General features: G+C 40.7%; 1 protein-coding gene across 1 annotated transcript; it reads left to right on the top strand.

Annotated features, from left to right (window-relative positions):
• The first annotated feature begins 7,884 nt into the window (after positions 1 to 7,884).
• LOC124222262 (putative riboflavin kinase) lies at positions 7,885 to 9,792 on the top strand. The gene is made up of 4 exons (XM_046633105.1): positions 7,885 to 8,024; positions 8,328 to 8,479; positions 9,263 to 9,365; positions 9,482 to 9,792. Exons 1-4 carry the CDS (start codon positions 7,937 to 7,939, stop codon positions 9,673 to 9,675), a joined length of 537 nt encoding a protein of 178 aa, XP_046489061.1. The 5' UTR covers positions 7,885 to 7,936; the 3' UTR covers positions 9,676 to 9,792.
• The last annotated feature ends 5,049 nt before the right edge of the window (positions 9,793 to 14,841 follow it).

Here is a 14,841-nt window from a genome sequence, read left to right as displayed (position 1 = left end):
GCATCGTATGCTAATGAGCTTCGTTCTCGATATTGCGGTATGAATAAATCCTTTGCGAAGTAGGCGAGGTGACTTTATTCGTCTAATTACTCCCCGCTGCATATCGGCTGAAGTTCGCGAAATTTCTCCGCGACTCGTTGAGAAAATTCTGAAAAAAATGCGTGAACGATTTGAACGGAAGTTAACAAATAAAATATACGTAAATAATTGAATGCTAATAGAATCGACAAGTCGGTATGGATATCAAACGGTGGGCTTATATGTGTGTGGTATATATATGTATACATGTAATATGTAACATAACGACTGTCGATTAGGATTGGAATAATATTAGGTGACTTTGAAGTGACGCAAGCGTGATTCAGTTTGATTTGTGACTTTTATTTTATTCTTCGCTATTTGCATTTGGGATTTCCGAGGCGGATACAGATAATCCTCAGACCGTGAAATCTGACACGTCTCCAGGGAGCGTGTGATGCGATGAGTGTAAAAGCGCGTAACTGATAAATGCGCCAAGATAGCGCAGCACGTGCCGCGGAGTGGTCTGTACAAAAATAAATGGTAATGCCACTAACAAAGATCATGATCGAAGTATCAATAATAATAGCAAAGGTGGGTCCATTAAGAGCTAAAGAAATTGTCGCATACTCTAACTTGGTTCGACAAATTTATTTCTTATACATTGCGTTATTATACAGTGAGAAAAAATTCATTTCCTATAGTAACTAGAAAAATTCATTAAAACAGGTATCGTTAGAAAAACTGTTTGAATATTGTTGGGATTACGAAAAACGAGGTACGCGTAACCATTTTACGCTATTGTCGATCCTTTCTTGGTAATTGCAACGCAAAATCAGTTTGTTCGGTTTAGTGTACTTTTTTAGTTAAATAAGGTTTTAAACGTCAATTTATTCTTGCACGAGCATTCAATTTTCGCAACAGTTGCAAGAAAATATAGCAACAGTGATTGTAATGAGAAAGAATAGTAACGGATACTAGACTTTCTGGTAACGGCTAGAAAACTAATTTTCATTTTCTACCTAGAACTATATTTTTCGATTATGGTAAAAAATGAAAATACTTAAGGACTGAGCGGTAACCGGAGCTAAAAATTTCTCTCAGTGTACCTATAGTAACGATTGGATCTCGATTCGATACTAAAAATTGGTGATACTGAGATCCTACTTTTGAACCGAGGCGTTTATGGTCTTTTTTCTGCATACTAAGCGAACAATAATAATTAATGAAAGGTAAAAAAGATTATTACAACTTCTCAAATCGTATCCTCTTATTTAGAAAATACCTTTTTCCTTTGTTCCGAGAATCGATGTCGCCTTCGTTTATTCGCATGCGCAGAGAATCAATAATTTCACAGTGGTCGAGTTCTTTCAAAGAAATGGAAAAATTACATGCGGTATGATTATATACGCCGTATATGCCGTTGCAATAATTATAGCGATACCGCAAATCCGGGTACGGAATAACGACTGTAGCGTTGGATCGAAGCGAAATAGTCGCGGCGAAATATAGCCTAAAGGAAAAGAACGCTCTAGGATTCTAGTTTCGCACCATTGGAAGTGATTTTTATAATAATATAGATGATAAATTTTGTTCCTTGCGCCAAAATTGACATATTTTTCAAGTTACAGATGCACATTTCGTATTGCCGTAAATGCCGTTGTTTCGAATATTGGTTTTCTAGATGTTCAACGGTAATTCGACAGAAATTAGAAAATGTAAACGAAATTAAAACAGTGTCGACGAGTACTTGTCGACATTGAAGAACGTGATATTTCTGTGACTTTTAAGTCAAGTGCTACAAAATGATAGTTTAAATTAATGGTACGATAATTTTTCGCTAGGTTAACACCGATGCTCATCGCTTTCACGAATAGCTGCTGGGAATTATAATACTTACGGAACTGTGTCAGACGCACAAATCGTTTAATAATTAAGTTTTGTTTTTTCTTCTAATTTCTATTTACGTTTGTTTTTGCAAGTGATAACTTGACCTATGATATTTCGTCGCCGTTGAAGGATACCCCGATGGAAATAAGGTAAATGAGAATCGGTTCGATGTATAGTCGGTCAATGACGCAATATATGGTTTTTCAAGAGAACCGTTCAAACAGTGGGTAGTTAGCCTATCGTATTTTATTCCGAGATTTCAAATATCTCCAGATTACTTGTTCTATCCAAGTGTGCTTACGCTTCGGTTTGAAATCCTTTTTTTGAGCACGAGCTGGCATCACGCTTACAACATTATATATACCTACATATTGTATTGAGGTTCTTTTCTAACTCTCGATTTTTTTTCTGCCCAACTCTGATGGCACGAAAGAGTTATAGTTCAATGAATATTGGCTGTACTCACCAAATGTCATTTGGTTGATATTCTCTGTATTATAATTCTCTATGTGCTTTCTGTCCATCATATATCGCTTACTTCACACTTTGAAGAAAAATTTAACCATAAATTAAGTAGGACTTTTAAATTATCATAAAAACTTTCACGTTTAGCTTAATATTATCATCTATACATTTGTTTCACGTATCGAGCTTATAAAAATTGGACATGTAGCTAACCTCACCTAAGACGTTAAGTTTAAAAGTTATTATTGATATCGTTTACGTATCCTTGTTTTCGAAAGTGTCCAGTCAGAGCTCCTCGTAACATCTTCGACGTATTTAGATTCCAAATTTTCTAAAGTACGGATACGTATAAGAGGATGAAAAAGCATCTCCCTTGAGGCGATTGATTCGATTAGCCTAAAATATTTTCGAGGTGAAATCAGTGCATTCAAATGATGTAGAAAAGGATAGTAAATTGATCAATGATAAGACAAGTGTCAGGGACAAGCAGGACGATATTGAATATCGAATTCATACGGCTGTATAAGAAACTGCGTTAATCTCCGTATTGCAGAATGGTTTTCTGGACGGTTTATTTGAGTTCGTTTTATTGGTACTTTAAGTTATTCTCAAGAGCAGAAGCTTCGCGGGATAAGCATCATCTCGTTCGGAGATGGTTCGTTGGTTGGTTGCAGTGGCTGTTCGTCGCAATTAAAAAAGTACCGAGGCCAAGAGGGTCAGTTCGCACAGCCCCGTAAAGCCTGCGCTTAAGAAATATCGCTTCGTGTGCTGTTGAGACTTACGTTCTCTGCTCTTGGTCGTTCATTTTCTTTCATTTCTTCCCACTTTTTTCCCCACCATATACGTGTTTACTCAAGCGTACACACATGCACACATACGTTATGTACGCACTATCTACGGAGGATCACCGTCGTACTCACCTTCGATGACAAATTATGGGAAGAAATTTGAATTTCTGTGAGTACAATCCACAAGAGCTTCATTACTTTATAGCCGCGGGCATAAATGTTCAATATATTAAGATCCATGCTAGGCTGCGGCAGCTGCTCGGGTGGACTTAGAAATTCGGACGTTAAAATTTTGCATGATTCAACTCAGGCAGCCACTGTACATTTCGAGTATAATTGCGTCATGATCGGTAAACTTATTTCTGTACCACAGTGACAAACATGACTGATATCAATTATTACCACTGGATTTTAAACACAGTCACCATGCGAACGGAGCCGTTACTTAGCTCAGGGTAAGTCAGGCATAAATCGAAATAATGGAAAAAATGAATCTTTACAGCAGTGAAACGTACTTATAGTGCGCGCAGTGACGACCTTCGATCACTTATGGGAGATGGCAAGACTTTTAAGGCCTTACCTGCAAGGAATATGGAAAGATGCAGAATAGAATTGTGTAGAGACTTATGTTAGAGTTGATATAGAAAAAAAACATCCAATAACCTAAGTTCGCCTATTGCGATTCCTTGTGATGGATCAAATTCACAATTGAATGACCCATTGGGTTTTTAACGGAAACGTGATTGAAGCCGACTTCTTTTCACGTTTTACTTTCAGGGAACAATAGCAGTTGCATAATACTTTGTTTCCGTGAATTTCGACGATTATTCTGCGTACAAACCAAGCCTTTCACCAAGCCATATGTAATTCCGCGTGATAAGTTAAGGAGATGATAAATTCGATGAAGGCTGTTTGATTCCGGTGTCTCAGGAAAGAAAGGGTAAAAGAATATGTGAATAGAAAAATACCAGGGTATGGCGGCAAGCTACAGGAAATGAAAATAATCATTTTTTACCGAGAAATGAAGGTATTCGTTGTTTCGAAGTTATTATTCATCGATTTTCAATAATTAAGATCGAATAATGAATCGACCCTGAGGCTGAGATTGTCGATGAAAAAGTTTGACCACAGATTGATCCCGAGTTTCTTCGACTCTGTCCTGTAGCAATTTGAAATAATCAAGGCTTTCATGTCGCACGAAGATAAGGCCCATTTTTAAGAGATTTTTTTCGCAACCAGGATACAGCCAAAAATATCCGTTCCAGCTTCCAATAAATCACGCAAGTCGAAGATTAAATCGTGGAACCGACTAATGTACAGATGTGAGTTTTAAAAATGTTAAAAGCATACTCCGGAATATAACAAGATACTATACTGTCTCGGCGAACTTCTGGTTCGTCATAGTTAATGCACTTTTTATCTAAATGGACTTTACAGACGCCCTCGATACACGCGCGTGTTTACCCATACACACGTATTTACGTACGCTCTACACTCTTACTTTCCACCGGCAGGTATAACTTGTCACTATAAATCATTTCACCTGCGTCTATATACGTAAATATTCAATTGGCAATTGTTACCTGGAAGTCTCCGAAAGGTTACGGGATTAGCCATAAATTCCGCGTATTTTAATTGATTCAAGTTTCTCGAATCACAGTTATCCGGGATTTTTTGCTTCGGGCTCATTAAATTTTGGAAATAGTAACTTGTAGCGCGAAAAACAAAAATCTTTCTTACTCAAATCTAATTCCGAAAGATAGATCGCCCAGAAGTTAAGCTGATTTGCTGTTCGAAACTAAATCTGTCACTGTGAACCTTCTTGGAGAAATATCTTGCTGCTTCAATATTTGAACAAATCTCGAAACCCATTGTATTAATGAGATACAAATTTTCCTCACATTGTTTCTTGTAATATTCATCGAAATTTGTTATTTTCATCGTAAGATTAAAATAGAGAAATGATTTGATACACCAGATTGTTTGAGATCGCAATGAGTTTTGTTGGAAATCACACTGGAAATTTCAGGAAACCAGGTTAAACTCAGATAAAACGATCCGATTGTTTTTAAGAATTCTGACTTCATTTCAAACGAATTGGAATTTACACTGAAATGCGTTGAATAACAAACTGAAAGAAATGAGCATCGATAAGCTTAACGAACATCTCAAAATTGATTTATTTTTCAAATTCCGAAATACTGCTCGTTGACACGAATCACGTCAAACTCACATTTACGTCAACACACGAAGCGGTTTGTACGAATAGCAAGTTTCACACGCGGGATAATCAAACTCGCAGTTTTGTCAATATAAATCCTACGCAAGGCAAGTAAAATAGTAAATCCCGGCTAAAACGACGATATAAGCAGATGTGCAAACAAGTTGTAGAGAAGCATGAGTACGGGTGATGTACCGCCTGTGGATTTCTCAGCACGAGACCAATATGGAGTCGTGGAATTTGCATAAATTTAGCGTGCAAACCGCAAGCGGTGGGAGGTCCAACCGCGTGTAAACTTCGTGCCTGAGGTTATTCGATGCGGGTGTAATAAAGGGCAAAGTTCGCCAGTCGACTCGTTAAAGTCTTCAGCGATCTGGAACAAAACTGCGGTATATATATATATATATATACGTATATAATGTACGTGCCAGCTCGAGTCGAATACCTACAGAAATTCTCGGGGAAAGGTGGTAGGTATATACCTGCAATTTCCACAACTTCACTGGAAACATGAAGTGAAATAAGTAAGTTCGTTCTCCGGAAACTAGTTAATCCCATGTTCACCGTACCGTGGTAATTGATTCGTGAGATTTTATTTAATCTATGATTATTATTTCTCTTCTCATCGGAGTTTGATTTCGTTGCAAGAGCGATCTCAACGCGCGAATTTCGCAAGAGATCAATGAAATATCAATGAATTTAATCGCGAAACAAGGCCAACTGCATCTCTGTAACCTCGAGACGACCGCATGGTGTAATCCATCAAAAGCTTGGGTCGAATGGAGCCGTCCAGTCCTGTTCTCGGTGGTCCGGGGCTTGTCATAACTTTAAGGAACCAGCGTCTTTCCTCGCATACAGAACCGGAGAAGAAAAGCCGGGTTCAGACGGATAAATATTACGTTACTTGCGAGTGGAAGTGAAATCTTTAACGGCACGTGAGCGCAGCAGGGACGCTGCAACGCCGGCGGTTTGGATCCTGCTGCATATTACTCCAGGTATATTCATTTATTTACCAGGCAAAAGGTAGGCAACAGGCGCGGCGTTACTTCGCGTATAATTAACCGCCCGATTAATTGCATGGCCGAGTTCGGACGGCGTGTTGCGTCATTTGCGGTTTCAACGAGCTATTCGCTGTTCTGCAATGAGAATAATATCACGTGATGAATACCAGCAGCAGCCGGTTGTTCTTCGCCTCTTCGGCTCCTTTCTTTTCAACATCACGCACACGCGTCGGCTATCGCTAATTGGTAACTGGGCCGTCGGTTTACACGCGAATAAAAAATATTCCCGTGACATGCGTTTTTGCCCCGCAGACGCATTGCATTTGACCGTCAATTTTTCGACCTTGGACGACATTTCGAGGTCATCCGGGTCGCGATCAGAGACGAATATTAAATACGAGACTGTCTTTGTAATTGCACTTTTTACCTGCGTTATCCGCACCGGCTTGGCGCGGTGCATAACATTTCTTTGCATAAAATTATACTTTGGAAAGACAGCGGACGCTCCGACTTCGCTGCCATTGATTAACTGCGGAAAGAGCACCAGTTAGGTCGTTGAATCAAAAATTCCATCAGATACGTCAGATAAAACGTCGCAAAAATTGAAACGCATTATTATTATTCTTTTTTTCAATTCAATGTTCCTTAACAATGATAAAGCAGTTTGAAATTGACGCGTGACTTCACAATGTGCATAAATATAGTTATACTACAATGTGAACGTTATGACGTCACGCAAATTCAACTGGCTGTATCTTTGTGAATAAACATTGATTTAAAAAAAGAAAAAATACGTGTCAATTATTTTTCGTCGCTCTATGTGACGGACCTAGTGAAATTTAAAAAAAAATGTTCATTCAACGACCAAATCATGCGCTTCGGTGTGTCTAGCCACGGTTGGTTGTGCATCGTCTACACTTAGCAAGAAGTTGGGGAAGCGATAAATCCTCCGAAGATTACCTTCGTCCGAAGAGATTGCCATGAAATTTTGAAACGTATCCTACGTTAATGCGTATCGGCGATCTTGCACTGTGCGGTGCATGTGGCAAGTAGATACCAAAGAAATTACCAGTAGATGGCCTTCGAATGCTGCGGTATCAAGCAGTAAAATTCTGAAATAGACGCGGATGAAATGAAAACCAGTCGAGGTAACGCTTCGAGGGTGCGAATAACTCGAGCATAAATTCACTAGGACAATATGAGCCTCGAGTTGGTGTCTCGGAGAGACGTTATACGGCGTTTCCAGAACATTCGTTTGGTCCCTTAGTTTATTTTTTTTCAATCACGGTATCAACTTCGAGAGTATCCGCCTATCTTCTTTGACGGAAAACACACGGTTCACAGATTAGTCTGCCGATTAGAAACTTGATCGGTGTTATCTTACTGATGAGTTGTGTGTGAAGCTGAATTTATTTATTGTATCTAATCGATGATTTGAAGGTGTAATCTAGCGCGTCACGTTACGCAACTGAGCGACGGTATGTACGTGTTTGCGATTATTGCATTGGCCATCTTCATTCAATAACGATAGTAGTTACAGCGCAGAGGAGAGCATGTTTCAAGCCGGTTTACCACATTTCGCAGTTGGCCCAATAGTGAAAGGCTTCGGCCGAGGTTCCAGAGAATTAAGAATCCCAACAGGTTAACGTATTATTCGAAACTGTTCACGTAGCGTCCGATCTTCCATCTTCTAATTTTATAGCTTTACTTGCATATTATACTTGAAGCACCGCGTTGCGGGTGTAATTCTTCTGTCAGGTACGATTTGATTTAGTGCACGTTCGTTCTAATACAAAAGAAGATAAATCGCGTAGAAAATGTGCACTTCGAGAACCAACGTTGTGGATAGCATGAAATGGCTAGCCGGAAGTGTTCTTCTTATGTGTTAAATAACGGTGGAAAATAAGTTCGTGAGAATGCTTAAATCTGTTAAATTATCAACAGCAAACTATCCGGACGAAGTAGTGCAAAATTTACCTAAGGAAATTGCCACCGGTGTCTATTGCGGATTCGCATCTGTCAATAAGGAGGAAGTTCATAAGATGGTGATGAGCATAGGCTGGAATCCTTTTTACGAAAATAGTCAGAAGACGATGGTACGTATGGGGTGTATCTGAACTTATGCGACTACGAGTTCTTTGCAATGCGGAAATTATAGACCGAAGTTTACGTTTGTGCTGTCATCGTGATAAATTGATGTTCCGTTAATCCGTATTGATCGTACTGCCGTATCTGATTCGCGTCTTTGTCCTCCGATAATCGGATACAGGGATACAAAATTATTTAAACCTTTGTCCGACGATCGTGATTAATCAAAATTCGAAAAGCTTCGTTCTTGCCGCGTGTAAGAAGAATAATTTTGTTTCTGTTGGCTACTTAGGCACGATCCGATTTGGACCTCTGTCAAAATATCGTTGTCTCATCAGCGGATACTTTCGACTAGCCTGCGGCTGTATTCGAATGAAAGTATCTGACCTTCTTCAACTCAACATCAAAATTTTTTCTCATCAACGATCTGCAGACAGTACCGTTGACCCTAATTATTTTCTGTATTCGTGTTTAGATCATGACAATTTTCGGACCAAATTACGATATATCATTTATTTCTAAAGATGAGAAACACGTGAGTTTGCGATGGGTAAATTGCGGCGTGTTGTATCGGAATATTACTGAAACGATCTAACCAAATGATTACCGTTCATGATTATTTTTTTCACCATTTGATTATGGCAAATGAAAGTGCATCTTTTTTTCTTGTCGCTATTTTCTTTCTGTAAACAATATCGTACAAGATTTTTACTATAATTGTAATAATTCAGCTCTAATGGACTGTATTTATAAAAATTTCTTCCTATGTCTCTACATTTTTGTTTTTTCAGGAGACACATATAATGCACAATTTTCAAGATGACTTTTACGGAGCAGAATTAAGAGTTGTAATGCTTGGTTATCTGAGGCCCGAAAAAAAATTTGACTCTGTTGGTAAATGCACCAAATTTTTCCCTTATTCAGAAACGCTAACGTTTTACAACGCTTCCAAGCTAACGATTCTGAAAATGAACAGTGGCAAAAATCTAGAATAATATCATTCTTTGTAGATGATCTAATTGCGGAAATACGAGCGGATATTGACGCTGCTGACGCACTCCTTAACGAATCAAAATTTTCGGTTTATCGAACCAACTGTTTTTTCACCGAAGACGACAATGACCAACAAAAAAGTACAGAGGGTGTTCAAAAAACAAGACGAAGAGGACTTTGTAATCATGTCGAAAGTTGCATACTTTCGTAAAAACAAACAACGAGTTGAAATGGAAAACTAAAGTCAATACCGATTCCCACACATTCTGTTTTAATTCACGTATTTAAAAAACAAAACAAAAAAACAAAATGCTGATACTGAGATATGTCAATAAACATTAAATGTATTTTGGAAAGTAGCGATTCTTTGCATTCCTGGTCCAAGTCTTAAACCAATTGACCGAAAACTGAATTTTTTTTCGAATTGAGAATGAGAGAAAGATGCACGGATAAGAAACGTAGAAATAAATAAACAGCCTAACAAAGCGTCACCGCCTTCATTCGGTTGAGTTCCCCGACTCGCTACGGCCGGTCATAAATCAGCTGGTGCAGAACGCATCGCGAGGTTACCAGGAGAATATAACCAGCGACAGGTATGAAAGAAACAAGAGGGAGTATATACGTACGTACACAAATGCCGTTTGCCGCGGTTAATAATTATCCCGTAAAGACAAATTGTACACGCCCACGCGGCTGCGTCACTAGCATCGTAAACGTAGCAGGACTGCATCCCATTGAGCAGATGTTGAAACGTGACCTCACGCGCATAGAATGACGTTGAAATCGTCAGGGTCCGGATGAATCCCCGAGTGACGACACTTTCTTATGATGCCCTAGGCGCTTGGCGTGCCGGTCGTCGTTTCCGGGCGCATCCGTTTGCCTCGAACATACTTGTGGCCGATGCCTTTGTGGACATTATGATCGCCTATTGAACCGTGAGATAACTTCCTCAAACACTCTGCTTTCGCACTTTTCCTTTTCTCATCCACCTGCTTCTACCTCCTGAAGCCCTTTCGCTTTGCACGTCGTTTCTCTTTTGTACCCGGTCAATCCCAACTGATTCATGAGAGTCATTCGTTCGTCTGAAGATCAGACCGTTTACCCAGGGGATTAGGAACGGAATAGGAATGCGAAAAAGGTGAACAGGGTAGCAGAATAAACGAGAAATTAATTTTTTAGTAGCAAAAATGGCGTTATCCTCTCTCCTTGTCTAATCTGGGTCGTGAAAACCTTGCAAAAGGATCTAATTCAAAGAAAATCTAATCGGTGGGTAATATCACTAACCTCTCAAGATTCCGATAATTTTACACGAACAGATTTATTCTATCATTTGTCGCTGGTGAACTCCTTGTACCGACTTGCTTCTGCGATCAAACGCCTAGCACCCAATTTGCTGATAGAGGAGCCGAGCTGGCTGTCTTGTCAATCAACCCGTCGATCTTGACAAAGGTGACTCTGTTGACTGTACTAGGCTAGTATCAGCAAGATGGGGGGTTGCAGCGAGGATAGCTGACGGTCAATACTCTGCACGACGCGGATTGGTCCAGCAGGCGTTTTAGAGAGCAGGAGGTCGTCAAGAGTGTAGTCACATCACTCAGTCACTAATCAAGTTGTCAGAAAGAAAAATAGAAACTCCATAATCTTGACTAGGGTAGCATCATCTAGCACGGGGTGACAATATATACAGGCTCGCGAACGAATTTGCGAATTTCACACGCGGCAGAATTAGAAATAGTGTTCCTCTGCTTCTACTTGCAGCAGTATTTGGCAACCCTAAGGATTTCACTGATGATTAGGTGATGAATAGAAAAAAACGATACTTGAATCAAAAACACCTCCACCCCTATGAGGCTAGTGTGCGAATATGTGCAGGGCAAAGATTCCAACAGCCGAAAAAGCCTACCGTGACACAGATAAAGAAAGTCCTGTTCAGATACGAGGACTATATCCAGGTTACAAAATCCCTCACGAAACTGTTAGGACGGACAAAATAAACTTTGCCAACTGTATTAGGGTAGCATCGAATGGTAGTTGAAAGTTCCAAGGGTACTTGGCCGATAGTAACGAAACAGGGGACCAAGCTGTGGGTAGGCGGAGCTGTAAACAGTGGCAAAACACCCCCTGAGCTTATATAAGCCCGTCTAATCGAACATCTCGTCACACGAAAGGAAACCCATAAAGGTTACTGGGCTAGTAGCAGTGATCGGGGATGCCGATCCCGACTCTTCTGCACTTCGGATATGACGATCGTGACGGTGTCGTGGAACTGGCACAGTGACGGTCCTTGACGCACAAATAAGCGTCTGCTGGGCGTCGTTAAAGCCAGATTCATCGGGGGTTGGAAGGATTCCGAAGTTCGTTTGAATACGTAGGGAGGAACAGACGAATAGGGTGGAACAAAATGGTCGTCAGAGTGGAGTAGTTTTACTAAAAGGATCACTAAAATGCTGGTTAAACCGAATAAGGTGGCTACCAAAATATACAACTCTTGACTCCTTCAGTATCAAAAGGCCAAACCAAAGAAATCTGAAGCGTTACTTGATGTAAGGCCTTGCTCTATTAACGTCAAATGCATTCCCTAAAATTCCGGGTTCTCGGATCCTTTGTCTGCTACAAGTTGTTCTCAATCAGTGTAAATGATTTATTCCCAACAAGAAAATTCCCCTCTAATCACTCTGATACATACCCGGCAGAACTCCAATGTCGCAAGTATGGTGACATATGTATATGCGAGCAATAGAATCACGTGGATATCTCAATCATTTCGTCCTTCTGCAGTCCGGAACACGACGAAGCTTACAGAAGGCACAAGCACGCTTATAGCTGGGCATACAGTCGTTGGGGCAGTCACGCGGACAGGATAAATCATTCGCTTTGATCTTTGCTCTTTAGAAGCTCGTAAGCGGATAACTGGCAGTTCAATGGAGGCCATAATCGTGCCATCAATCTATCAGCGTGTCCCAGCTGTCATGGTGGCCAGGGTTGTATCTCGTCGAAGAGTTTCATCCAGGTACACGTTAAAAGCGATTACGGGCCTCCAGCCCTCCCGCCGGCCCTCCTTCCCACGAAGGGCTGTTTCAACTTCCTCCCCAGCTCCTAGTAGGTCCATTTACAGGCGATCAGTATCCACGGTATGCTTGTTCTTTCGGCGATCGCTAATTAGCTCTATCGTAGTAGCCGTGGATATGTCAGATACGAGTGAAGCAGGATCGTTAAAAGTTGACGGATCGGTATTGAAAAACAGTACCGATCACTGGCTGTAAGTACAGGTTTACAATTCCCTGAATGCTGAATAAGGGATGAAATGATGATCCGTAGTCGTAAAGTGCGAGATAAAGAGGTGGAACTCAGAAGCAATCGAAGCAGATTCCGGCTTTCAATACCGATCGCGTGTTCAACTGATGGAGTACGATGAAGTGGAATGAAATTTATTGGTTCGGTACCCGAAGCTTGGGCGATCGCTGCTTCTGTTGGAAGTTGAACCGTGAGGTGAACTGTAATTGAGAAAGAGATATTGTTCTTACGGGAGTAGCGCGCGACGGAGAACGAGCGCTGACTGGACCCAGGTGGACCCGGATAATCCGAGGTAGGCTAAGGATAAGTCCGGGTAAACTCAGGCAGACCCATACCGAGCGTAATTCTATGTGTTCATCGTTACCACACATCGAGCCCTCCATTCAAGGCAATCATAACCGTTCTAATGCTAGCCCTGCACCGATGCAATCCAGAGCTGACCGATCTAATTTTCAAGCGCCCGGATAGAGTGCTGCTACGCGTTACCGTTTTTCCACTCGTTTTCCTCCCTTTTCGTATTGCGCCTGGTGCACGCCGTGATTGTAACCTCGAAAGAATTTCGCGGTGCGGCGCAGGTATCGACTTCCGTGGGTATGTGATTATCCGCGTTTTACCTCATGAAACCGCGGCTCCTGTTCCGAGCCGATTAGAGGCATGCGAGCTCTGTCTTTAGATGGGTCGTCACGGTTGCCGCGTCAGGCCTTGCCTCTTTATCTAATTGGAATCGTAATTGTTACGAACCTTTGTGAACCGGAGTAAAATCCGTTCGAAGAGACCGTACAGGAGAGACACATTCGCATTCGAGGCACAATGTGTGTAATTGGAAGAAGTGGTCTTTGACCAGCGTCCAGCGCGAGACTAAGAGGGAATCAAATAAGGATCCTCTTCTTTTTTCTTATCCAATTTAACACCAACGTTGATATATCGTCTTGTTATTGTGCCTTATTAATTGCAACCTGCAGAGACAATCAATAACGATCATTGCGAATAGCTGGTGGCCTGTCAAAAGTCAATACTTATAGTTGGATGGCGCGGAGAGAGGTATCCGGAAATCATATTACGGCGGTATACGAGATGTTGGTGACCTTCAAATTAAGATCGAGACGTGCGTCACATTCCCTCGTGTCTACAGCCGTCACCCAAAATGTTCGCCCTGAGCCTGGTCCTACGTCCAGAATGATGACCCAGCAATACATCGTGATTGCAATTAGAAAGTATTTCTTTTCGTGACATCGTAGTTATGACTTGACATTCTTTCTCGAACCGTGCTGAATATAATTGAACTGCAACTTTACGTAGACCAAAGAGTGGGAAACCGCCAGAAAAAAGAATTAAAAGAGTTTCGGCAAAACAACGAATCCCTTTCTATTAAGATCCGTTGCTCATGTACAGCTTGATGTTGTTTGATGTTTACACCGTGGACCCGAGTTGATATTTAGACTCTGCCATAAGCCTGCAGGTACTAAGCAGAATCTTATTTAGTACTTTTTGGTCATCACGACCTACTCAGAATCTTGAGAGACCTATCTTTTTCATAGTTGGACCTCTTTTGGACCTTAACGTCTTATTATAACGTATTCTAGTACGCTATGTAATAATCCTAAATTTATGTAAATAAATCTTCCATATAGTTTTTACATCAATAATTGTGTCTATAATTCATCGCTATTGATTTAGAGATGATTTTCACATCCACGAAAATATGAGTGACTCGGCCATTCTCCGTCATTAAATATGATGATTAAGACTTGAATTCGGAATCCCTACTCACATGTCGATCAATCTAAATATCGAAATCAAATTCAAGTATTGATCTTAATATTCAATGACTGGAATTGTACATTCTATGGTAAAGGACCTGTAGAGGTCTTGATGATATAGAGGATGTTGAGGACTTGTAGAGGTTTTATAGATGTCCTACTTTGAACCTGAACGTGGAAGGTGCGAAAATATCGGCCAAGTTTAGGTCTAGAATAGGTTTTCTTTTTCAATATAGAGTTAGTTCTTCACAGGTCCTACTACGTCCTACCATACGTAGAACTTGCAGGCGTAAACAAGGGTCTAAATTTCTACTCGAGGATAG

Source organism: Neodiprion pinetum, chromosome 1 (assembly GCF_021155775.2).
Source record: "Neodiprion pinetum isolate iyNeoPine1 chromosome 1, iyNeoPine1.2, whole genome shotgun sequence".
Lineage (NCBI taxonomy): Eukaryota > Metazoa > Arthropoda > Insecta > Hymenoptera > Diprionidae > Neodiprion > Neodiprion pinetum.
The sequence above is the reverse complement of the archived record's forward strand: the minus strand, read 5'-3'. Positions and strand labels throughout refer to the sequence as shown.